This window comes from Lepisosteus platostomus, chromosome 18 (assembly GCF_059453375.1).
Source record: "Lepisosteus platostomus isolate fLepPlt1 chromosome 18, fLepPlt1.hap1, whole genome shotgun sequence".
NCBI classification, from domain to species: domain Eukaryota; kingdom Metazoa; phylum Chordata; class Actinopteri; order Semionotiformes; family Lepisosteidae; genus Lepisosteus; species Lepisosteus platostomus.
Genome location: NC_142628.1, coordinates 13454931 through 13482384, shown reverse-complemented (window position 1 = coordinate 13482384; position 27454 = coordinate 13454931). Strand labels below are relative to the sequence as shown.

At 44.9% G+C, this 27454-nt stretch overlaps 1 protein-coding gene across 1 annotated transcript; it reads left to right on the top strand.

Moving 5' to 3' along the window:
* The first annotated feature begins 1784 nt into the window (after positions 1-1784).
* Positions 1785-26996, top strand: c1qtnf4 (C1q and TNF related 4). Its single transcript, XM_088611018.1, has 2 exons — positions 1785-2026; positions 23347-26996. Exon 2 carries the CDS (start codon positions 23352-23354, stop codon positions 24486-24488), a length of 1137 nt encoding a protein of 378 aa, XP_088467144.1. The 5' UTR covers positions 1785-2026; positions 23347-23351; the 3' UTR covers positions 24489-26996.
* The last annotated feature ends 458 nt before the right edge of the window (positions 26997-27454 follow it).

Sequence of the window (27454 nt, the reverse complement as noted above, 5' to 3'; positions counted from 1 at the left end):
CCAAAGGCCAGGCAGGTCAGAGAATGTCACAGGTGCAAGTGGCAAGAGTTCTAGATTAATATCTCCAAGCTTTTAAACATCCAAAGGCACTGTTGAGATAAAAAAGAATTTCCTTAGGAGACTATTGAAATATTAAAAAACAGAAACAATTTATCGATTCACACATTACCCGATTATCCAGAATTAACCTGTACTGCCTCACCACTATGAAGCAATGGAAATAAACACTTTTGTTTTTGTTATTTCTCCATTACAAATGACTTAGTTACAAAGGAGCAGCCTATACAACCTCTGACTGTCTGACTCCGGACTCAGCTGATAGCCCATTGTTGGCTATTCAGCAGACAGAGGTCTGATTGTGGAGATGGACAGAAAACAACACTTCTGCTACAATTCGGAGCTGCAGGAAAAACAATTGTGGTACTGTCCATTGCACTGCAAGCACCATCACACCTGCAGTGATGCTGCTAAAAATAATTTGCGAACATGGCAGTATTATAATATTGAGCTTTCATAATTTTGGATTTTTAACTGAGGGTAAGAAAAACATCTCTAGAATCTTTCAGGTAAACCCTGATCTAATATTCACATGCTAGATTTTGATTCCAAGAATATCAGAACAACAGTAATCATTCCGGCCATCTGTCTCCTTTGTTTTTTACCAGCAAAGCAGCCCAAGGACCCCATCTGGCTGTTTCCTGAACGCAGTCAGGGCATCGACAACACAGCTTGGTAACTTGTTGCAGACTCCCACAACCCTTGGTGTAAAAAGTGCCTCCTGGTTTCAGTTTTAAATGTTCTTAAATGGCGTAGTGAAAAAATCCAGTTCTTTTAACAGATCTGGTTGCTCTTCTCTGGACTGATTTGAGAGTAACATATTTATTCTGATGATATCTTAGTACCTATAAGAGCATCAGGTGTTGGTATTAAGCCTAAGACATTTCTCGTCTTATGATGAGGACTGAGTCTGGTATCGGTGGAGAAATGACAACTATTTTTTCCCCTTTTGTTACATCAGCTCCTAACTATCTAATCCTACAGATATTTTATGCATGGATATGACAGGAAGAGATCGGTACTCCATATGGAGCAGCCTTGAAGAGTCAGGCATGTGCTTCCCAGACGCGTATTCCAGAGCCAGGAAAAGATTAGAGTTCTTCAGCAGTGCAGAATACGGGGGGGGAGCACGAGGAAGGAGCTCAGTAAATGAATAGAAGGAAAGAGAGAACCCTACAAGAGCGCACACAGATCTGCTTTCAAACTCCAGGAAACAGCATTCCTGCGAAGCACACAGGCACACCTGTATGCGGATGTTGCTAAGTGGAATGAGACAAGAGGATCAGCAGAAAATCTACTGACAGAACTCTCTCACCCTCACCACCCCTGCCACCGTTTTATCACATAATACCAAGGGAACAAATCCTCTCTGTAGTAAAACCTTTAGAACTGTCTCAACCCATTTCGCTTTCCCTCTCCTCCCTCTCCAGGTCTGTATTTCATTACATGTGCTTTGATTCTACTTCCCTGTGTACACACAGGGCTTCATAATCCCATCACTCTGGGCTGGTTCACTCTCTAACTCCCCGGCGTCCCCCCCAAAAAAACATCCCCTGAGCTCCACAGCGGACACAGTGTGTGTCTGGGTCTGTGGAAACACACTGAACAATAAAAGAGCCCCTTGTATCCCTTCATATGACTCCTGTTGCCGAGGATCCCTCCTGCACAGCCCTTCCAGAACCCCCCTGAAAGGAGGAAGGGCCCCCTTTCATATTTAAATCCCTCTACTGGTGCCTACAGTGTATGTGCATGTGTAGTGGAGCTGTGAGATAGCAGTAGGTTTAGGCTTACGGAGGATACAGAGAGGGGCTGACTGGACTGATCCCCCCCCAACAGTGCTACATTCGCTACGCTGGCCACATCTGACAGCTGCCAAGAGGGTTCAAGAGAGCTGCTGGAATTGTCCGCAAGGGAAGCTCACCTCCGGATTCTAGGCAGGACTTTCCGTGAATCTTCCCTGCAAATCCAGGTAAGGGAGATAACTATCTGTGAGCTACTACTGGCGCAATGAATGCGTTCTCCACTCTCTTTCACACGCTGCTTAGTGGTACATTTTGAGAGCACGCTGCTGGCAGGGACAAGCACATTGGCTTGTCTTCAGTCCACATGCATGCAGGATCAAGGATGCATAATTTATCCACCCTGATCAAACAGCATCAATATTGAATTAGCAGTGTCAAACAATCCTGGGACTGTCACCCTCCTGCTCCGACACAGTGTTTAACTTTGAAGTGTGTGGTTGCTGGCACTGTACAGGGAACGTGCCCTTCTCCTGCAGACGGGCATGGGCATCCGCCTGAGTGCACACACACAAACTGTCAGGGAACTTTCACCTGTGCCTCCTCTCCTGTAGCCACTGCTACAGCTGCACATGCTGTCGATCCACACATGGCATGACCTAATTGGACAGGACAGGTGGAATCGAATCTTCTCAGCGGAAGGTAGATGTTGCTGCGCTGATGTATGATTTGCCACAGCTGAATGATAAGCACTGAAAAAAAAAAAAATTATTATCACAAAGGAATGTTTTCTTGACCCAAACCCCCCAATATACACTAGTACTGAAGGGCTGGCATGGAGGTATGGCAATGTGCTGGCAACAAAAAGATGCTAGACTTCTGTCAAGGCGCTAACCAGAGATACATACTGTACCTGCAAGGACTGTGAACTGACTTTTGGAGATTTATTTTTATCATTTTTGTGTATAAACATGAAAGACTTTCTGGCTACTCGGTATCTTCAGTCTACAAGAGCATCAGGGTCTCACTTCAGTAACAGAAGTCTCAGGGAGACTGCGATTTTACAGGTTTAGCAAATTGACTTTCGGGCTTTGCCATGAATTTATCAGCACACGTCGGATCTCCAACACGACGCAGGCTGACATCTCCGAGTAATATTTCATGTGTGTTCCACACAATAACAGCCTGCGTCGGGATTGAGAGACCGGTATGGGCTTTTCCATATTCAATAACTAGTGACTACAGATTTAAAAGACTTTGCTCTTTTTTAAAAGATTGAAATGATTTTTAAATTCACCGCCTGCTTCGCCACATCACCGGCCAGGCTGTGATTGAAAAAAATATCAATTCCTATTGATGAAGCACTTAAACCAGCCTTCAGACGCCATAACTCTGTTACTGGGCAGAACAGAACCCCTGCATTCTCTCAGTGTACCATACTATATCTTCTGCTGCGACGGGAAAACGTTGCCTGCTTTGGTGCTTGTGTCGTGTCTGTGTTAGGCAGCTCACACCATGCCCCGCACGGAAGCACTTCAGATGGGTTTAGTCTCTGTATCCTCATTTCTAACAAAGCATAGCCAGCTCGATGTTGTAAAGGAGTGAATGGCTCTGAAACTCGGAGTTAATCAGCTTTGCGGAATGCTGTCGCCAGTTGTAGTGTTTTCCTAGTAACATTCGCCCTGCAAAATCACACCTTTTATATGCAGTATAAGATCACATGGAAAAGGACTTGCTGCAGATCAGCCTCAGAGGAAATCGTAGAACAGTGTAATGCCTCTATCTCCACTTTCATTTTATGGCAATAAAAAACCGAAAACATTTTATTTCCGAAAGTCAATAACAAAAAAGTTCTGCGACCTATTATTCATAAAAGGTTGCAACGCAATATTGCAAGTAGAGGCACAGTTAGGCTGTTTATTAGCAAAATGTCTGCTGACAGCCTGAGTACAGCAACGCGCAATGAAGTCCAGAGACACGTCTGAGGGCGACAGCAGATCTCTGTCTTTGCTGTTGCTCATCGTAGCAGGCTCGAGGAATACATCCACCCTGTGTGGGATTGTACACACACAGGGGGCTGGTTTTCCCATGGATTTAGAAAGCCTGAGACTAGGAAGCACAGTGAAGATTGCTGGCTTCACAATGAACAGCCAGTCCTTCGCCCTCCCAATTAAAGTTTGTAATTAACACAGACAACTGACAGCGGAACAATATTATCCCAGAATTAATGTCAAGTGCACTTTTCAAATTGCCAGTTAATCTCCCTCTCCGAGCAGGAGCCTGTGTCTGAGATTAAGAGCTGTTCCTCGTGCTGCAGAGCCACTCGGGAATTCTTCTCTTTCTCCCTGTTTTTATCTCCCCACCCCCAGAGGCAAAGGCCTCCCATCTGCTCAGCGGCTCCTGCGCAGGTGAAACGGGCTGATAAGAGCCGGGTCTGGGACCAGGGCTGCCTGCTGCCAGGATGCACTGCACATAAAATCCAAGAGACCCCCGCATGAAGGTTTAACACAACCCATCGGCACAGTATTGTAGTATGAAACTTTCCTTATGAATGGTCTTACTGTGCTGGAAAGCACACCTGTTATGGTTATATGGTTTGTCCTGCCTCTCCAAGCCTTTACCACGATTTCAAAGTGTTTTACTACACTTTACCATAGTGCACCCCTGTACAATTCCATTCAGGCTGTTACAGTTTGCTGGCATACAAAGAACTGCCTACCACTGGAGGAAAAAAAGTCACAAAGGAAACAATTTTTCAAAACATATACTGCCCTACTTATATATCTGTTATTGATGCAGGGGTACCACCTAGCAATTCCTTTTCGGTTCATTTATCCTGGTGAGGATCACATATGCAGTATGTTACAGTACAAAAAAGGTCAAGTCTAAACCAAAGCCACATTGACCCACTGGACCAGAGCTCATCCTGGGTTCAGTAGAGTCAAGCAGACTAGGGAGCAGATGAGTCCCCCCCCCCAGCAATGCTAGTACCCATTTAAACAGCACTGGTGACAAATCACGTCACTCAAGGTACACAACAGCAGTGCCTGCAGTGAGGACTCGAACCCACAATCTGTCAACCATGAGTCCACAGACTCACCCCCTGCACTGTACTGCTCCCACAGTACACAGGACATGAAAAAAACCCAACAAAGAGCAAAACACGGGCAGTTATTACATTGTACGCCCATAAGCCAATGAATCTGCAGAAGACATCCAATCTATTTCATTCTGCACAGAAGAATATTACAGTGCTTCATGCTCCAATGCTTAAGAAGACAGCAAAAAAAAAAACACATCACCGAAGATAACCACTAAAGTTGGAAATGTATTTGTTGAAAAACTCGAGGTGCAATAAAATCACATCAAACATGAATACAGCTCGGCATTTTACTGGAGCAATCTACATTATGTGTTCTGCCCAAGGGTAAAACAGCGGTGCCCTACTAGAGGTCTGAGTCCACAACTTCTATTTATGAGCTCTCTTGATATATCTCTCTACAAATATAAATTAAAAACTCAGGAGCTTCTGCAGCAGCGGCAACAAAGCCAGCTAGCATTCGCTGCTTCTGTTGAACTGTTCAGAATTGCATTTCCCTGCTGCCCTTTGTCACAGGAGTCTACGAGAACGTCTGCACAGATATAAGCAAATTAGTGCTATTGTTTAATTAGCTGTGGGGACAAAAAAACAACTGAGCTTTTAAACAAAGGCTGTAAACACATCATCCCCAGCTGACAAGACTAGAATTCACGGGAACAAGCCAAATATTTGTACTTTTTCGTTTTCCCTCTCCTACATTGTGCTGTGTTTGCTGTCCAGCAGCTTGGGAATTTAAGAGTCAAAGGCAATGCAGATTTGGGTGGTTAGCTGTTTTCCTCTTCACAATAAAAAAGCATCCCAGTCCAAACAACACAAACTCGTAGCCTTACTCAAGCACTGCCTAAAGTAGGTCTAGCACTTGTTTTTACACAGATGCTATTTTCTGCTCTGAGCTTTTGGGTGCCACGGTAGAAAGCACTGAAATTGCTTAGTTAGTGCTCTTAGCAGGTGCAGCTGTGTGTGCACTTCTTTTGCACACCTCACACACAGAAGTGTCCAGGTGCATCACAACCGAAGGAGTGTTTGGGATTTTTCTGTCCTAGCTGGTGATTAACCCCCCTGCAGAAGATGGTTTACTCTGTGTTACACCATGGTAAAAGAAGAAAAGCACAGTGGGATCAGTGCAAAGTAAGATACAAACCAGGGAGCCCCCACTGCACAGTAATGGAAAGGCAGAAACATGGCCATCAGTCTTACCTACTGTACATGTGGGTGAAAAGCTGTAATTCCCACTATAGTCTGAACACCCAGTCAATAAAAGTGGAACATATTTCATTCAGATAATTCATAAAATGGGCAAAACAGCTTTTCATTTAGTTGCAAGCTTTCCTGTGTTTGCGCAGTGCAGTCTCACTATGCCACAACGTGAACTTTCCGAAGATGTTTTGTCAGGCTACCGTGAGGGCGCTGTTCATGATCAGGTACAGTAATTCCCTCCTGCATGTGACGGGAGGCACGTTAAATCTGCGCACTGGCTCATTTTGTAAAGACCTCGGCAAATACTGTACAGATTTAGGTGGAACAAACCTATGACTTGTCCCTGTACAGATGTGTTTTCTTTCCTCCTTTCGAAAGCGTCCGTTCCACTTAGACAAGCCGTCGCTTCCTTATCTCCTCTGGGCTTCGCGGGCCGCCCGCCTGCGAGGTCAGACTCGGAAATGTTCGGTCAGTTGGCGACAGCTCTGCCTTCAGCCTCAGCTCGGCTGCCTTTGCCGGAGAAACGACGCGCACGCTGCCTCGTAGCAGGCTCCTGCATCGGGGGTTTCCTGGGCGTCAGTTCTATGAACGGGGGGCGCTTGAAACCTGCTCCGCGTCCACGACTTTTTTGCTGTCCGGAAAAAGCATTCCAAACGGATGGCAGTCGATCAAGCTTCTCTTCAAATGGCTGCCAGCAAGACACCGGGGTGACAGAAACGGACGTGAAAACCAGCATACGAAAAAAGACGACACCTGAATATATTTTATGGAGGTAATGAGACCAGTGATAAGGGGTTTTTAAACTTCTTAAGGCAATGAAACCTTCCACACAAACCACTTTCGAAGATCTGGAAGGACTCTGCTCTTCAGGCATGTGCAGCAAAAGGACAAAGTTCAAATGTGAACCTCTTCCTCCGGACTTTCATAAAGCGACTCTGTGCAAGAATTTGCCAGAGGGCGATGTAATGGGGCTGAAGAAATATCAGATCGCCCAGGGAGACGTTGTGTTCAGCACCAGGAATCACTCTGTCGGCAGAATCCAACAGACCTTTCTGCAGCTCGATCTCACTGCAGATATGTCAAGAAACTGAACGATGGTCAGAAAGTCAAGTCTGGGTACAAGATGACAACGCCTGAGCTGGTCGTTAGGCAGCCCGATCTCCCTTGTTTGTTCCGTTCAAATCGTTACCGAGCGAGACCGCAATGGGCTTGCCTGCTTCAGTGTCTCCCCTCACTGCGGAAAATCAGACTGAGTATCGGGGCCTGGTTTGGAGAACTGCCCTGTTTTAAAGAGACTGCTCTCATTCTCTCACCAACACACCAACAACCTGCCACTCTGCTGCCTTTGCCTCACAGGCACCTGTGACCCAAAAGCATCTACAGATCTCTGGCTCTATATCAGTGCTACTGCAGAGTCGCCTGATGCAGGTTTGCTTACAGTGAGCACAGCGATCACACTTCTCCATTGTGAGAGGAGCAGGAACTGGAGACGTAGGGTTTAATAACAGAATGAAGAACAGTTCTGTGCATGCTTGGTAGCAACAGCCCACTTTGTCCCAGATATTGCCTGCTTGATTTCAGTGATCAGTATGCAATCATCATAGCTTTTCTTTACGTTTTGACCTTATTTCCATCCCTGAACCCCTCCATAACATTACAGCTACACACCCTTTTTTTCTCATTTTAATTTTCTTTACCTGTCTCACCAGATTCAGATAATGCTTCTAAACATGCAGCCACACAGAATAGAGAATTTCACAAGGTAGGATACACTCTGGACAGGACACCAGTCCATCACAGGGCAGGGTACACCCTGGAAAGGACAACAGTCCGTCACAGGGGAGGATACACTCTGGACAGGACACCAGTCCATCACAGGGCAGGATACACCCTGGACAGGACACCAGTCCATCACAGGGCACAGGGCAGGACCACACCTTGGACAGGATGCCAGTTTAGATCTTGGGAAGAAACCAGAGCAGCCAGTGGAGATTTGCATGGCTGCTGGGGGAGGTGGAGGGAATATCCCTCAACACAGAAGGTTCGCTCAAGTCAGAATTAAACACAGGGCCTGAGAGCAGTGAGGGGATGCAGTTCCCAGAGACACAGCACAGCAGCAATGTGCTGGGGGAAGTTTAGACATCAACATTGCCAACAGACGTCAACAGCTAGCAGAGGGGTGACCTATCACATGCAGACAGGGAGACCTGAGGGGCACAGGGTCGGGGACACAAAATAAAGGTCAGGGAGCTTCATCCATGCAGGAGGCTCAGCTGCTCCACTGAGCAAGACAGCGGTTTTCAACATGGTGCTCCTTTAAGACTGGGAACAATGCTCTCCTGTCCCTTTTCCCTGTGTCCTTCCCAAGACAGACCCTCGGTGCTGACTGGCAGACGCTGGCGTCACCACTGCTGGAGAAGTGGGGCACAGGCACCAGGACTTTTGGGAGCCTGTCAGCTGGGGGCTAATCTGATTACAATTTTCCTTTTGTCAGAGGAAGGTGAAATAACAAACCAGACCCTTTCCCATTGTCTGGCCCAGACACCATAACCCAAACCTGATCATTAGCAATGCCTTGACCTCTGAACCCCTTGACCTTTGCCCTTGTCACCCACTGCCGTTTGGATTAAAAACAAGTTTAAAAAAAAGCAACAAAATCCGGCTTCACGCGGAGTAGAGGCTTTTGTTGTAAATGTGTTACACAGAAACAGACCAACAGTTTGGAGCAGGGATAAATATTCGGCCAGGCACTTTAAACAATAGACAAAAAAACGTTCCATGATGATTCCAAGATGTTCTTTCCTCTCGAAAACTCCAAGAAGACGGAAATTTTAGGTTATAACCTTTAATCTCTGTTTTTGCGAAGTTAGTCAACGTGTGCTCAGTTTAGATGTTTCACTAACGGACCCATCTAAATAGGAGGTGAAAATGACTTTTTACAACCCACCCTCAGACTTGTGCACCAAGTAAATTTATAATCCCAAAGTGTTGCCTTTCTGCTTTTCATTGATTTTGATCATTCAGGGGAGTTTATATCCATAAAATCGAACTGAAATCACTTATTCTCCGAGCCAAATATTTGAGGCAAGCGCAATTTAACCGCAGCGCGATAGATGTCCGGTCTACTTTCCCTTTGAAGATGACCTCATTCAAACTCCTAAAACTTCTTGGCATAGATTATCAGTAACAGCCAGTTTCGCATCTGACTAGAAAACTAGGTAAAACACCTGTGCCGCTGAAATACAAAAACAAAACAACCCAAATTCTATTATAGTAGCAAAATTTTAAATTGCTTAAAAAACGATTTAATTAATTCGAATCCAATGAAACTGTGAGATTAATAAAAAAAATAAAATTCCTCGTTGCACCAAGGGACAGTTTTTAGGTATTACTTGCTCTTATCATTTTGAACAGATTTTTTTTTGTTTGGTCCGGGAGAATGCAGCTTCAAAATCCACTCGGCACATTTTAAAAGGTTTTTAATGCTTTAGAACTCCGGCAGGCTGATTGAATGTTTGAACCTGTGGACAAGTCTTTTAAACCAGCATGACCGTCCCAGACTGCGGGCGCTCTGGAATTTACTCCTGAGGAACCTCTGCCAGCCTCCGCGTCGGCATACTGCATTCCTGTCGCTAGACTGACTGGGTCTTTCATTTAAAAAAATATTACCTGGCAAGGGCCTTAAACTCCTGATGCGGGGATGTATTGCGCACTATTTAAAAAACAAAAACAAAACGTTTTTCCCCTTTTCTTCTGTATTTTCCAGTTTCCAATGTGAGTGGCTAAGTAGAAAATTCTGCAGGGAGATTTTCATTGAAGGAAAAAACGCAAAAACAGTTATGCGCAGACGTTATTCTGGGTACTGTACAGCTCAATTAAACTAGCATGTGCAGGAGTGTTCTTTATCTCAGATGACATGGGCCTTTATTGTTGCAAAAACCACCTTTTAGTCTTCTTTAGGCTTCATATACCCTCTTATCCTGTATCATTATTATTATTATTTAATATGGTTACATATAGATATGGATGTATAGGTGTTCGATAAGGTTTTCTTTCGGTATATCATATTTAAGTCTGCGTTTTTCTCTTTCTCTCTACTCCGCATTCCATTAAAGCTCTCCCGTTCGTACTCCAATGTTATTCAACCTCGCTCCCCTCAGTCTATGTTCATTTGAATTGTATCAATTTCCTTATGAATTCCTTCCTCCCGCCCGGCTCCTGTTGCGCCAGCCTACTTAAAAAATAGTTCCTGTGTTTCTCCGAGCTGAGCTGCAGACACAACTGAAGCTCGTTCATTCGGCCTCGCTCAGGCCGGCTGTGGGCGCTCTGGGGTTTCGGATATGAAAAAAACATAAACTCTTACAGCTGGCAAGCTAGACGAGAAGGCTACTACCAGAGAGGAAGCGAAAACGGCTGAAGATCGTATTTAGCACTGGTACAACGCATTGCATTCATCTACAGAACTCTTAAGCATCCTATCAACTCACTCAGCTCCCACCTGAGTATTGCAACAGACAGCCCCTTAATTACTTAATCAATAATTAACAGAGTCGACATGACTATCAAGGTTTCTGGTGGTTCTATAGCGCTACAAAGAGCAGAGGGCAGCCTGCAGTATCGGAAAACCCTTCTACTGCATATGGCTAGAGCTCTCATTGGCTTAGCAATAAACTGGTGAATATTAAAACGCGGACAGGGGAGAATTCCTCAGTCCTTTTTCAAGGGGGCACAGCGGGCAATGTGGGATTCACAGTATGCAGGCATTTTGTGGGGCTTGTTGTGCTGTAGCAACTGAAGGATTCATTTTTTTAAACAAAAATGCGAAGAATGCTGGCTGCCGGTTGTGCTGACTAAGCAAAGCCACCAGTGGCTTTTCGCTGTATTGGCGCCTGCGAATTCCAGAGCCTTCCCCGCCGATTCACGCCTGCGACTGTCTCTGTGTAGCGCCTCGTCTTTATTTATTTTTTTGTATAAAAATGTGTTCGCTCAAGGACATTTTTTATTGTTATTACCTTGAAACATTTTTCAGGTCATAAAATTGAAAAGGTCAGCGTTTTTAAATCCTTGAAAAGACGTGGATTCCAGGACGGCAGGGGCCCTGTAAAAATCACGCAAGGCGTTGTGGTGTTTTTAGAACAGAATAAAGCCTTACTTGTTCTCTTTTCAATATATGTCAAGCAGCTTGGACTATAGTCCTGTGGCTCCAGAGTTTATAACCCGCCTAAGACAGAACACCATGCTTTTGAGTACCTGACTGGAAACAGTTGGTTTCAAAGAGTGTCAATAATATGGCTGCAAGTGTAGTCATTGTTTGTTTGTTTTTAAATCCACTGTCGACATGAATGAGATGTTGGAAAACATTAGATGACATTACTATCTGATACACAAAGCGTGGGGATCTTTAAAATGTCCACTCTGATCATTTATTATACATGTATTTAACGTGCATCAAATGTACGTGATTTGATTTTCACATGGGCACTTAAAATTCCAGTCTCGCATTATTCCCCCATCATCTTCAGTAGACGTAGGATAAGTGTCCTCTGCGTTCAAGGCAGAGCTGTTCTGCACCTGTGGCGCATGGCTTCTTAATGTGTGTGTTCAGTTCTGCCCCAGAAGGCTGCAGTCAAGCCCTGAGTGCATGCAAGCACATCAAGCCCCTTTTCCAATCTCCTGAAGCCTGTCTCAGCAGCAGACCCAGTGGGCAGGTGTTTAAATATAGTGGAGATGGAAGCTTTTTCATGTCTCAAGTAAACATCCAATACAGTTCTGAAATTTAGAGACTTTACTGATGTCCAGGGATTTTTTTTAGGTCAGTTTGATATTCAAGAATTTCAGTGGAGCGAAAGTAAGATTTTCCTGCTGCCTCTGGGGATCTCTGATAAGATAAGACGGTCTTGACTGCTCCTGTAAAGAACTTCCCTCCCATCGTGAAATGGAATTTGCAATTGGTTGTAATAATTGAAAAAATAATAGAATAAAGCATAATAATTGATTATTATTCTTGTCCTTTTCACTCAGTAAATAAATAGTCATAATGATTACTGTCAAAGAGAGTCGTGGCGCTGCAATTAATTCATTACAGATAGCCCAAGTCCTACAGCCCTGGTGTTGCAGGTTCAAATGCGTTCTACATCAGAAGGTGTCTTGGTTACTTTGTCCAGAGCTTGCCATGCAGTAGCAACTCCTGGGTCTGTTCTGTAGGTGCTCGCGAGCCTGCAGTGTCTGTATTATTGCCCATTATGCACAGATCCTGAAATAGACTACTGCACCAATGTGCTTACTGTTACCTTTGTAAAGAAAATCCATCTTCATCCACAACATAAATATTACGTTACAGCATCACAGATACCATGGCTGTGGGAACTATAAAGAGAATTTGCTTCAGTCGCATCCCTCCTTGGTGCTACTGCTGTTTTCATGACCTTGTCATCTGGCCTAACGAGGGCTCAAGGAGCTGAAAACAAAAGCCTGTGTTCAGCACACTGCAGCTGGTGTCCTTTTGATGAGATACTGGGTGATCCATGATAGAAAGGAAGGGCTCAACGCAGTGTGGAAGGTTTAACGAGATTTGCGGTTCAAAGTCAGTGTCAGTGCTCACATTAACGAGGCACAGCAAAACAGAATCACTGCGCGGCGATGCATGCATCCATGCACAGACATGTGCTCCAAACACGTTAGAATAGGCGCCAGAATTGTCATGAGGACATCTAACCCCATCAGTTTGGAGTAAGATATAGAATGCAATATGACGATCACTGCTCAAAACCTTTATTTATTGTATACAATCAAAAAGGATGATCATCACATGCTACACTGTACCTTCCCTGCACAAAGACAATCTTCCTCAGAATGTGTAGATTCCTCAATAGCACCCTAGAATCTACAGAGGTGGATAGACTGTTCCAGCGCTCAGTGTTCAAGCCACAGATCCCTGTGTCTTATAACCTGCGTTGATTGTAAGAAGAAGAATTTTCAACTTTATTTTATAAATAAAGTTTAAAACAAAGAGAAGATATTTTTTAAATATCTTCTCCAAGTGCTTTATAGGAAAATAAATGTTGCACTGTTCTCGTAAAAACAAACAATCCCAATAACAAAGACAGGAGAAAACAAGATCAGCACAAAGAAACACAAGGGATTAGAAATGTAGCAGAGGATGCCAGGAGCAGACGCAGGCCTTTCTGAAGAAGACGGCTCTGAGACTGGTTTCGAATGCGCCCGCGCGGGGTGGGTGACTCTCTGATTGTGTTGAGCTGCTGCCTGTGTTTCGGTCATGATCACATCAGCTAGTGTTGACTGATGGACAAAGCATGCCTGCAAAACATGGTTTTCTGTTGATGGGCATTCTGAAAAAAGTAGAAAAACAGAAAAAAAACATAGATGTGGTCGTGCTTGTAATCAACAGTGTAAGTAGAAAGCGTTATTCAGCACCAGGCTTGTGACCCAGTGTATTGAAGAGCTGGTGAGCTTGTCCAGCCTCAGAACAGAAAGTTCTATCTGATCGGAAGGCCCTCTCAAGGGATCTAATTAGAATTGAAGATTTTTTTTTCAGTTGCTGTTGAAACTACTGTTGCTGTTAAACAGCAAAGTGCATCTCAATATCCCTGTAAGATATTCCATTCGCAGGTTTTATAAATTATAAGTACGAATGTCCCTCCTGAGACACGAGATTTCGTTCCCTGCAAAACAAAAATTAAAAACATGAAAGGGCTGCATTCTTTTAGAAGCAGTGTGTGCTGGTACCAGAAAGATTTTGTCCCCAGTTTGTTTTTAGCTCACAGCTGATATGAATGCACTTTAAGAGTGATTGAATACCTTCATGAAGCCCCTGGAAAGGGTCTATAAATCAAGTAGAAACGGACTTTTCTTCCATACTCAATAGTTACATGTGTGGCATTGCCTGATGCTGTCGTCTGTGTTATATTACACCCTCTTCTTTTTGTCCATGTGCTGAATGTTTGCAAGAAAAACAGCGCTAGCTATTAGGATGGTGAGAGAAATCGGCAGGCAACAAAAAATAGCTTATGACATTTAATTGCTAATAAAAGGATTAAAGTCTTTCATCTGGTTTCCCTTAGGGTTTAAAAGGATGCTCATTTTTCTGCACTGGAGATGAGGGTGTGAGGAACAGTGATACCATAGCAGAATGAGCAGTGCCTGGAGAAATATAACAGTACTCCTTCTTTTGTTTTCCTCATTATCAAAGTCAAGTGAAACAGCCCATCCGTAATAATTAGGTGCTAATTAATATTGGATGCACAATGTTTTTTTTTTAAAGATAACATTTGATAGGCTGGCACAGTGGTGCATTAGTGAGCTTTGCTGCTTCACAGTGCTGGGGCCCTGGGTTCACTGGGCTCCGGCTCTCCTGCGACCCTGAATTAGATAAAGCAGTTGGAAAATGGCTGGTTTGCTGGATTATTTTTAATAACCATCAAGCATTCCGACCGAAGGCTCCCTGTAACCCAGGAGTCAAAGATTCTGGTCCCGCAGAGCAGATGAATCTGCAGTTTTTCCAGGTCTCTGCAAAGCACTGTGACACATCCAGGGGTTAGGTTCCAGATGAAGAGATCTTTCAATGGACAGACCCTGGAAAAATGGCACAAACGCAGCACCAGCATCAGATGAGCTTCACCTATCCATTGAAGTCAACGTTGAAGTTGTTAAAGGCCCAGCTAGACTGAAAACCTGAAGAGATCTGTGCCCTCCTTGGCTGGGATCGGAGCATCCCAGCACTTGCTCTTCCCTGTGGATGATGCTGACTGTAAACAACTTTCCCATACTGCATTCATCATGCATGAGGAAAGTCAAATATGAATGATTAACAGGCCATTTTGGTTTCAACAACACACAAGTTAGCACAAAATCCCTGCAGTCCTGACAGGTATTATCACCTGAGTGCCTGCAGCTGAGCATGCTGGGGTCTCATTGTGGCCCCTCCTGAAATGTCAACGTGTTTGGCCACACGTCAACATGCTCAGAAATGTCAGGCAAAAAAGCTGGGTTCCGAGCAGTTTCACGTGACTTTTAAAGCTGCATCTCCCTGTCTTGTCAAAATCTTGCAGAATATGAAGTCCTGTCTTGAGAAAAAATGTCAGCCTGGAAAAGTAGATGCCTTAAAAGATGTGCAAAGCTTTGGTAGTTTTTTGCTGGATTTTAATAAAATGTTTCACTTTTCCAAGACAAAAATATTTATTAATGAGAGGTGATCTTTAGTACAGTGTGAAAAACACATTTCTCAGCCGTCTAAATATGTTGAACAGTTTTAGTTTTTAAGATTTAACCATATGAATAAGATTTGCTGTGAACTGACCCAAATTCTGTCTATACATGATGAAGATCCCCATCTTATTTTCATTTAGTTGAAAAGCCCCAGCAGCTTAGCGTTAATGCAAAATGCCAAGCATAAAAAGAAGCAGACACAAACACACCATGACAGTCCTGATGCAGGCAATCACGCAGGCGGTCACGCAGGATGCTTGTACCAGAGGAAGATTAGACAATTCTCTTTTTTAATACTGTAAGGTTCTCAATATCCTCTTTTTCAATTGTAACAAGAACACTGTTTCTGTTCCATTTTTCAATGGACTGTGAAGCATCACATGGTGTTATCCCTGAGGCTGTATTTAGGTCTGAAGGCACAGCTTGAAGCATTCTGCATTAGCCAAAAAATGCAGCTCCCACGCTCCAGTCTAGAGAGGATGTGATGTTTTCTGACAGATGATGATTAATCGTTCCATTATCTTCTGCGGTGTTAAATCTAGCCATCTTCCCCCTTTTAAAGCGTCACATAATGGTATAATAATCTGTCCGTTTTGTGCTGTGACAGCTTCAGTTGTCAGCTCACAGGAAGACCATTTCTCTATTCCCCGCCAGCCTGCACGCTGTTGGGAAGAGAAACCAGGCATGTGAGTGGGCTTCCTCTCTGAAGTACCTGCCAGTGGCACCTATAGAGTCAAGACTCTGAATTATTTATCCCTGTTTCAACACCCCTTAGAAGAATGCAGAATATAAATTACCTCCTGAAGCTAGTCAGGTGTGAGCCTGGTCAGTACCTGAATGGAAGACCTCCTAGGAAAACTAAGGGGACCAGTAGGGGGTGCTCACCCCATGGTCTGTGTGGGTCCTAATGTCCCATTATAGTGACGGGGACCTTCGGATGAGACGTTTAAGTGAGGTCCTGACTCTCAATTCTGCCAAATTTCCCCCGGCCTTTACCAGTCATGGCCTCCTCATAATCCCCATCTCTGAATTGGCTTCATCACTCTGCTCTCCTCCCCACTGAGAGCTGGTGTGTGTGAGAGGACTGGAGCATCACCATGTGGGGCAGCATACTGGTGCTGGTGTAGGGGAGTCCCCATTACCTGGAACATGCTTAGACTGCTATTATTATTATTATTATTATCATTATTATTATTATTAGGGAACAATGAAATTGCGATAAGGAAGTGAAAGAGCTGGGTGCAGCACTACTGGGAATGCTTTATGCCACGGAGTCATTTACCAGTGTTATATAAGCATCTGATATGTGTTCAAGAATGTAGACATGAGATTAATCACAGTGATTCCTTATACAGAACTTTTCATCCCAAATGACCCCAATGTGCTGTATGTTTATGAGGGAACATACACACTGCAGCCCCACCAGGACACCATGGTTGAAAACAACAACAACAAAGCAGTCAGGACCCCATATTAATGTCTCATCATTGGTTGGCACCTCCTACAAAGCTTCCCTGGTTACCATGCCTAAGCATTGCTTTGGAAATCCTTGTCCAGAGAGAAGATCGCCACCTATCGGTCTGCCAAGACCACTACATACAGGAGCACCTGGTTTGGCAGAGAGGGTTTCTGTCCCAGTGCTGAGGACACCCAGCCTTGCTGAGCTTCTGAAAGCAGATGAGATCGGCTTACAGGCTTGGTGAGGTTCCTGGATGGTGCAATATTACACCTCGATGAGCAAAACGTTAACGACAAAAAAAGGAGTTAAAAAGGAGTTTGCTTTAGTTCATTTAATAAATTATCCTGTCCTCTCAAAGCCCATTATTATTATAAATAAACTGTCACATAAATTAAATACACTGCAGATGAGTGAACACTTGGAAATGTAATTACTACATTACCAAACAAATTAAAATCTTTTTTCCGTACATTACACCTAATTTATTATACAAATTGAGCAGCTCTGTGATATATAGGCATTCCGGGATTGTGAGGTACGTTGAAGAGGATCATTGAGCTGAGTTTGTAGGCTGGCAGGCTTCAGTCTTTCAGGCTTGAGACAGTGCCAAGAGACCTGTGCTTGCCTCAGACTGGCCTGCGGGCCCTGCTATTGATCAGCGGCTGCTTTCCCTCTGGATCCCGATGATTTGTCAGGTGCCACATGACTGAGACAGACTATAGATTATTCCTGTCTGGCCAGAAGCAATTACCAGAGCTCAAAGGCTTTTAATAATACCTAAGCGAAACATTGTTGTTTTTCCTTATTCAGAAGCCTATGTAATGTTCCCCGATTTTACAAGCTGCATTTAAAGAAGGCAGCTGAGGGCCAGAGAGTGGAGCTCTGGTCAGGGCTCACAACTCCCCACTAGAAAAGTCTGGGGCTCATCTCCCAGGTGGGACACTGCCTTTCAACACTTGAGCAAAGTCCATCAGTCAAGCTGATTAGGTGGATGTCTTCCTGTGGAGACAGGTACGCCCCAGGTTGGATTAGTGGCGTTTTCTACGTATCTATTGCCATGAACTTGAACCTGAGTGAAGAACAGTTTGTTGTACAGATCTTTCTTGCAATAACTACCCTCATTCCCCCTGCTAGGATACACGGGGGAGCACACAACCTGAGCTGAGGAATACAAAACTAATTCCAAAATGCTGTGTTAATCATAAATAATTGTCGATTCCAAAGTCATAACAATGTCAACTAAATCCACATTTACTAAGTTACTTAACCTAAACGCACTTTCCTGTTGAAACATACAGACCTTTCCTATTGCCCTTAACGCATATTAACCCCACAATAATGGTAATTGAGGTATATAAATGTGTGCTGTGAATTTATCTGGCTTGCAAATCTGTGGTGATTATACAACATCATAGAAACATTTTACTTAACAAAAAAGTTATATAAAAATATAACTATTAAAATTATTTTTAGTTATACTTTTAAATGATCAGTTTACATTTTAGTTTTGCTTTTGCTATAGTTATTTGCTAACCAGATACTCCCATCCAGCGACTGACAATTGTGTAGATCACTAAAATAAATGGGCAACACAAGCAAGCCAACACAATAAATGACAAATTTACACTTCCAGGGCAAACTGTCTTTTGGACTCGACCCATGGAAACCTCTAAAATTCGTAAAAACACAAGAAAGGTGACAAATAAGATGACGCCATCCCTCCAATCTGGATTAATTGGCAGGTAGTAGCTAATTGATCTGAAGGTTTAACCGATCCGTTTCTTGAATGAAGTCAGTCTATCAGCTTCAACTACACGACCGGGGAATCATTTATACCACTCTCCCACCACCCTGAACATAAAGACATTTCAATCACGCCCATCGAAATCTCTGCTCCTTGTTGAAATCATATGAGATCAATTAGAAACAATTCGATACCACTTCTTCCCAAACCACGATATTTTTGACGACCGTCATCTGTCAATGTTGGTAGCGATCACAGCTAAAAGCATGACTTTCTCCAAGGCATGTGTTACTACGTGCATGCCACTGACGCGCGGTTCACTTAAGGAGTATGATAATGCGCCGCCTATCGGACTTGCACAACGCGTTTTTGCAGACGCTTGAAACCCAGGGGGACCTGGGCGATAAAAGCTGTTTGTTCTCGCCGTGAGACAGCTCTGCTCACAGGGGGATACGACTGAGAGACGCTTGACAGGCAGGCTGACAAACCCAGTGCAATGTGCTCCAAAGAGAAAACCCACACACAGGTTTCCCGTCCCCGCGCTTGGGACAGGCTCATGCGCACTTGCAGAGCGCCGGATGCAGATGGAATGCCTGCCGCGTTCGCAATGTTAATTAAGTTAATTAACAATTAACAGCACGCGCATGTTAAAAAAAAATGTTCATCAGTTACTAAAGCCCATACTGCCTCCAACAAACTCTTGTTATTTTATGACGATAAAGCAGGCTCATTAAGGTACCGACAAAGATTTTCACAGAAAGTAGGTCAGGTTCTCTAGATTCTAAACATTTATTTTTCCCCCCAACGTGAAAGCAGTTTGTAAAAATCAATTAAACAAAATACAACAGTGAGGTCTGTTAATGCAAAGGCCGACTGACGGCAGGTGTGCAGCAGTAGCAATGTCCAATTCACACACAAAATGTCTCCTTCGGAAGATCATAACTCGAGTGTTGATCGCGGCTCTCCTGATAACGGCGCTGCAGCAGACTGAGCACTCAAAGATAAGATGCTATACAGACTCGCTGCGGGGTGGTAAAACGGTCGTATCGCACACTCGTTTTACACTGCATTTTGTGTGGCAGATGGTAATTTCAAGCTCCTATTGTAGTGTGATGCCTCTGTTTCTGATTGAAGTGCCACTCTTCTCCTTGCGTGAGGACACACACTGCGACACAGGAGGGAGGCTCCTGTAATCTTTATTGCATGCGCCGCTTTTCAGCTTGAGCCCGGGGCCGGCACCTGCAGCCTGCGACAGGCGCACACACCTGGGCGGAGAGCAGAGCGTTTCTGCTCGCATCCCCGGAGTATGTGCCACTTCTCCGAATCTCTTAAATGCGACAGCTTTATTAAGACTTGCGTGAACGTTTGCTTGTTCTGCATTTATAAATGTATCATTGCCCTCGAGCGAAGCTGCACTGTGAGACCCAAACTGGAAATGAAAACATTTCTCGAATTGCTCAATTTCCATCGAAAACAGCAAGCTGGTCAGCGGACTGGGAGTGCAAATGGAGATACAGAACGTCTTTCCAAGATGCACAGCCGGGCACTAGTGTGGCCCTTGATGAAAATGTGCCACAGAACTGACCACAATTATCAGAAGACAGGGAAACCAAATTAAAAAAAAAGCATAGTTTGCAAGCTAGCTGGGGGCAAGCCCAAAACAACAAAGATTTCCCAAAATGACACCAGTCTTCAGGGCACTCATTGCAAGACTGGTATCTCTGACTGTCGAGACACCTTAGTTGTATCAACCGTCGTATCGGAAACTAGGATCAAAGTGCTGATCCAGACGGCGGCGTGTCTGCAGCCCATGCTCTCTGTTTGTCGGTGCCTGGGTGAATGGGGTGGGTCTAATCAAGAATTCACATCCACTGGCAGATTGCAGCTTGGTGATTCATCGAAGCCTCTTCTGGACCAACACACATCTCCAGAAACACGGCTCCCCCGCCCGCTGTTCGTCTCTCTTTTTCCCCCTCATTTCAGAAGCAGCTTCGCGGGTTTTCTTTTTTAGTCTCCGAGAGCTCTTCAGATATTCTGTTTCGTTTGGACATTCACTGTGAAGACAGTGTGCCGCCTCTGCACACGGTGATACTTTTCATGTTTCCCTGTGTTTATAATGTTTCCTATCACTGAAACAAGTAGGGAAATGAAATTAATCCCAGATCAGGGAGCTGCCTAGTGTTCCCAGATGCTGTGAATACCTGTCACCGCAGCTCTGTTCCCACTGCCAACAGAGTATCCAGTGTGATGCACACCAAGAAACATCCATCCATTTTCTAACTGCTTCATCCAATATAGGGTCACGGCCTATCCCAGCAAGCAACAGACTCAAGGCACCCACGAAATAAGACATCAGAGCTGCCCTGGTGTATCAGTCCCCCCAGAGGACCTGCCTTGACAAACAGCTGGGAACTCCAAGCAGCAGACAGGAAGTACTGCGGACAGCTGCAGGTGTGGAAGGGAGATCAGCACCCCTGCTGTCCTGTTGCTTAGTAACCACTATAAAGTTGCATAGATATATTGGAAAGGACAATCTGGACTTTCTGCATCCTTGGGGCTTGAAGACAGAAGGGACTTTGAGTGGAAGAGAAAAGAGAGACAGAATCAGTGGTCCCTGTTTTAATGCACAACACTTCCAATTCAAAAGAGTCGGTGTGTGTGGGGTGGGAAGTAACTAGTATTTTGAAAACTACAGTTCCTCTCTGAAAAATAAGACCCTGTTGATACACTCATAGAAAATAACAAGATATTCGACTCAACATTCAGAAAGCCCCGTTCCTGAGCTGCTCTTTTCTGTCTGGTCCTGGGCCAGCTCTGTTTGTTTACACTGTTGTGTGAAACCTGTTCGCAGACTCGCTTCTGAGCGTGTTGTGTCCCCCGTCCAAGTGCAGTTGTGAAAGATTTAGATGGGGAAGGAAGGAAGCTGCAAACGAAACTATCCTTGCAACAATTTTACAATCTGTGTTGGAAAGTGACATTGGCCCAAAATGAGAAGCTTAGGAGAGAGTTAGAAGGTTCTGGAGGCTTTTGCCCGAGCCACTTGGCAATGCCTCCTTTGTAGAAGACCTAATAACCTCTTCAACCTCGGTAATGTGACTCAGAGCAAATTCCTGAACTCCTGTTCCACAAAGTCATCAGCTACCCTTCCTCCCTTCGGACTCGTCTTTTCTTACTCTTCATTCTTTACTGAGCGAGGTACACAAGCATGGGCACTTCCATTTTTTTTGTTTGCATTCGCCACCACCACGCCTAAAAACCAAACTGCAAAACAATGTCCACCGGAGCACAGGTCTTTATTGTAGGTCTGGAGAGAAGAGTGGAGCTGTGAAATGGTTCTGCCCAGTTCCTAAGGTCACTATGATTCACATGCTCCCGTTACAAGCCAAGCCAGCCAGATCATTCATTGGTATCAGGTTCTCCAAACTGCCTTGCAGAAAGTGAAAGCAGGAACACACATCACAGATTTGCAGTGCAGTCACCTGTTCCCTTGTATAACAAATAAAGATGCCTTTGTTTCTTCCTGGACTCCCTCTCTCCTTCTCGATGTACTTTGCTTTGGCTCTTTCTGTTCATCATTCTCTCCTGCTCCTTCCTAATCTGATTACCTGCCAGGAAACTGTATCTTGCGCTGCTAGAGCACAGGGGCTGCAGCTGACAGAATGTGAAATGAAATCTGAAATCTTCTTGTGCAAAGATCCCCTGGGGTCTCTACAAAAGGAGTAAGTTTGGGGGGCCACTGATAAGGGCTGGCTCCCAGCCGTCTTATCCTAACCCAGCTGGAGTGGCAGCCTTCTTAAAAAGAAGAGAGCTATTCATCCTGGTCTGATTGAAAACTATTTTAATGAGGGAATAATGTGTCTGGCAATGTAATGCATCTGTGTAATGAGGTAGAAACTGTTAAGCTAGTGGCTGGCAGTGAGTGATATGCGGTACAGAGCCAAGGCTTCTGTCTTGTGTGTAACCAAGGCTTTCTCTCAATCGCACCCTCCTGAACCCCTGTGTTTCATCTAGGAGTCAGTCCTTTTCATTGCCATTAAAAAGCCAAGAGATATGAGCTATGCTTGTGTTTGATGAAGTGCTGCCACCTAGTGGCTGCCTAGACAATGAGAGGCGGAACAGCAAATCGGCCGGCCTCTCTGGAGTTGACGCAAGTCAGATCAGATCACTTTATTAGCCCTATACAACTTCTTGTATTAGGAATTTGTCTTTTTCGCACTCCCCAGCTTGCTCTCCATGAGACGCACAGACACAAAGACAGGGAGAGAGAAGCTTGGTGGACGTCCTGTCCAGGGTGTATCCTGCCTTGCACCTGCTGCTGGAGAGTAGGCTCCAGTTTCCCCTGCAAACCTGTACTGGATGAAATTAGACATATGTGGTTAGAAATTGGATGGATGACACTCCCTCCTTTGCTTAACTGTTCCAAATGACCTAATCGGATTGATTTTTTTCAAGATTATTGAAACCTTTCCTATGAAAGCAAGCTTCCATGTACCATTTAGATATTTTATGAGGGACAGAATACTCTTAGGAAAACAGGTAATAATACCTTAGATCTTAATATTTTTAACCTGTCATTTGATATCTGTATGATTGTCTCATTATACCTGTACAATTGGCGGCAGAGCCAAGAAAATTAAATTTAGAAACAATCCAAAGATGTCGGAAGGGTTATTAAAGTCCCTTCACTGTTATTGCATGTCTTCTTTCAGAATGATGCAGATCTTTCGGTCCATATCAGCAATAGCTGCACTGATATGGACTCGCAGTGCTGACCGCTTCAGGCGCTGGAGAGCTGTCCCACTAACGCTTGTCTTGTTTGACGCAGGAGAGATGTCCCCGGCTCTGCAGCTCCTGATTGGCTTGCTGTATCACATGGCATGCGGGGGGGCGGTGCCGGGTCACATGACACAGGGGCCCGTAGAGCACCGCTCCGCCTTCTCCGTGGCCCGGACCAGCAGCATGGAGGGGGGCCCCAAGATGGTGGTGACCTTCGACAAGGTCTACGTCAACATCGGGAACGACTTCGACCCCAAGACCGGTATCTTCCGCTGCAGAATCCCCGGCGCCTACTACTTCTCCTTCACGGTGGGCAAGTTTCCCAGGAAGAACCTGTCCGTGATGCTGATGAAGAACAAGAACGAGGTGCAGGTCATCGTCTACGACGAGCACCACAGCAAGGAGAGGAAGGTGCAAAGTCAGAGCGCCATGCTGCAGCTGGATTTCGGGGACACCGTGTGGCTGCGGCTGCACGGAGACCCCAGATACGCTCTGTACAGCAACACGGGGCCGTACACCACCTTTAACGGGTACCTGATCTACCCCGACACCTACTCCTTCCAGAGGAACAGCCTGTCCTATCAGGAGCTCGGGCACGGCCCTGTGGGCCAAGGGCCAGCTGACTGCGCCGGGGCTCAGCGCCTGGACCACATGCTCTCCGACCAGCCAGCGCGCCGCGAGGAAGAAGAAGAGGGTGAGGAGAAGGAGGAGGAGGAGGGGGACCCCAGGTCGGCCTTCTCCACGGCCAGGACCCAGAGCGTCACGGGGGAGGACCAAGGCGCACTGGAGCACAGGCCCATGACCTTCGACACGGACTTCGTCAACATCGGCGGCGACTTCAACGCCTCGGCCGGCGTCTTCACCTGCAGGGTGCCCGGCGCCTACTACTTCTCCTTCACCATCGGCAAGCTGCCCCACAAGACCGTCTCCGTGAAGCTGATGAAGAACAGCCTGGAGGTGCAGGCCATGATCTACGACGACAGCCGCTCCAAGAGGCGGGAGATGCAGAGCCAGAGCCTGATGCTGTCTCTGAAGAAGGGAGACACCGTCTGGCTCTACAGCCACCAGCACGAGGGCTACGGCGCCTACAGCAACCACGGCAAGTACATCACCTTCACCGGCTTCCTCGTCTACCCGGAGCTCCCACGGCCCCGAACGCAGAGCGCCGCCAAGGAAAAGAATGAAATATGATCCTGCCGCCTGTGCCCCCTTAATTTATTGAGTGAGTGTTTCTATTCCCTTTTCTTCCCTTGGAAACGTGATGGATTGTGCGGAGTGAGACGTCGCCTTTCCTGTCCCTCTGCCCTTTTCTCCCACCGCAGAAGCATGTGAAAGGACTGCAAACCGCCCACCCCACCCCCCGCCTTTCCTTCCGTCGTCGTGTGTGAAGATCAGTTTTCTCCCCTGCTCGGAGACAGCAGTGCGCGCGAGCTGGCTTTCTGGGGACTGACAGCAGAAAGTAACTGGAAATGCTTTCCACTGCAAACCAAAAAAAAAAAATTAATGGCTGAACATTTGGTTCTCGTCTGGTTGTCATTAATCTGACCTGAGCTTGCTCTGTCACTGTTCAGAGGAATTTCCACTTCAGACAGTGAGATTTCCAATTTGAAGTAAAGAACAAATAATTCAACTGTAGTTTATCGGGCCGTTATGTTTTTAGATGTGTTTGTCACGCAGAACATAGAATTCCTTCTTTACAATTAAGCGCTCATTTATGATCCTCCCAGAGGAATTCGGGGGCTTTGACAAACTACCTTGTTCAATCTGGGAAGATAATCTACCCGAGAAGCGTTGCTGCCTCTCTCTCTCTGGAAAGTCTGGGCTGCTGGTGTTGTTTTTTCAGGGTTTTTTTATTTTTCAAAAAAGTTTACAAACCTGCCGTTGAACAGACACAAGCACATTCTCTTTTCTGCCAGACATCAAAACCTTTAATAGGTACGATGTGCCTGTTACGGACTGTTTCATGGTAGAGTATAAAAAGGAGTAAGTGCTCTTATTTAATGGGAAGAGAGAATATATTAATACACTGTATTTGGTTTGTTCTTACATTTGGTGGATCGTGAGAATCCATCATTGCCATTTTGTGGTGTTTCTAATGCACATGGGTTAACAAAAAGCAGTCAACTTAAAATAAATCCCTAAAATAATAATTGAGGGACTTATAATTTTAGGCTAATGCTATATTTGATTTCATTTGTGATTCTCATTTTAGTAGTTTTAGCAATTACCAGACAAATAAAAATGATTAAAGAAATAACAGACTGAAATTGTTAGTATGTTACAGCAGTTTTTCTATGAAAAGTGGGTAAATACAAATTATTTAACTGATACTAAAAAGGGCTTGAGTGATCTAGAAACAAAAAAGTTTTTGTTGCTTTCCAGAATTTTTAAACAGGCAAAAGGATTTAACCCATAATGATCAGCTGCTAAAAAGGTATTTTCACGGGAACCATTCCTTCGTACTTTTAATAATCAAGCACATCAGAGCTGCCCAGCGCAATTTAAAAAGTTTTTATTGAACTAGCAGAGGGAAAAGAAGGCGTTCTGGGAAGATAAATGAAAGCTGGTAAAAATGCAGGTCCACCTTCTGCTGAAGGAACTGCTAAGGTAAGGACTGGGCAGTCCTGGTCCTGCTCTACTTGTGTCTCCAGATTTTCCATGGATCTTTAAAGCAGCAGCCCCACCAGCACACCTGAAGCTGTTGAATTCCTCCCATTAAGCCAACAGGGAGCTGAGCTGGAACGAGAACCTGGCGCCAGATCGCCTCACACCCGGACTGGGTGATGATGAGAGTCTGATGGTCTAATAGGACACGTCAGACGAAACTGCGCACTGCGGCGCATCAGAATGAAAGTGCATGTACTGTACATATGACTCAACTGGGAATATTATTCCCACGGACAAATTACGACTCACCACCGAATGAACGCTGGCGGGTGTCCTTGCAATTTTACTCTCTAAAACTGTATGCACCGTACATTCTAGGATGGCACATTGCGCCCCCTGTCGGACATCAGCGGGGTCTAGCCTGTAGATGCGATCTTCTCTCTCGTGTCCGTGCGTGCGCCGGCTTCCAGCGCGCTCCACGGCGCCCGGCTCGCGTCCAGATCCACCTTGCCGAGTTGCCGGGCGCCCCCTTACGTACCGAATTTAAAAGCGAACTCTCGCCCGAGAGTGCGCGACACCTGATCTGCGCCGGCGCTGCCCTCTCCCTGAACGACATTGACCGTGACAAACCCGCAGTGTCAGGTCCGCTCATCACCCTACTTGGCCGGGGTGAAAAGCGCAGATCCGCGAGAAAAGCTGAGCTGCCCGGAAAAAAATGGCTTTGAAATGAAGTTGAAAAGAAGACAACCCCAGGAAGTTAGAAAAACAGAACATGGAAAAAACGTGACTGCAATGTCAAAGTAAACATTATTTTGTATTTCTACCCAAAAGTGGACCGTTGCGTTAAACTGGATGTGACATTTTGGTTACTTGTACTTTTTATCACCCGATGAAGCACATGACACACAAAAAAAACTAACTTTTATAAGACATATATCCATTGTGCTCTCTTACGTAAAAAAAAGAAATAATTCATTGAGCTGTGCAAAAAAATATTGTAAATGGTCCTTTTGAAAAAAATGGATGCTTAATGTGAAACTTGCCTGTGTACATGAGACGTTTAAAATAAAGATGATTGTTAAAAGGGAAGAATTAGAATGAATTTTTGTTAAAGTGTAATGATTAAGAAAACACCAGCTACCTCTCTTTAACTGTCAAGGTGTCATTCAGTAGATTTGGCCTTTTTAGAAGTACAACCACAGACCTACAGATCACAAGAGCAAAAGAAGATGCATCTCAGCTTGAGGACCTGCTATGTTGTCTTTCAGTGTTGTATCAATTAGGTGGTAGGCAGTGCAACGAAAAACAAGCTTCCCTATTTATAGAGACCACCATGGAAAAGCTTCTTGCAATTCTGAAATCCCGATAAACACACTCCTCTTACAAAGGTGGATATTTTGCAATCCATTTACTGTTTATATGAAGCCGGGATTGGTTCTCCAAAAAAAATGTGGGATATTTTTCCCTCCCAAGAGATATTTTCCTAAAAATGCCTTGTTGGTTCATGCTTAAATGTTCTAAGCTTTTATCTGGCCTTGAAAACATATTAA

Excerpts from the sequence above, each read along its gene's own strand:
- c1qtnf4 (XM_088611018.1), top strand. The coding sequence starts at position 23,352 with ATGTCCCCGGCTCTGCAGCTCCTGATTGGCTTGCTGTATCACATGGCA.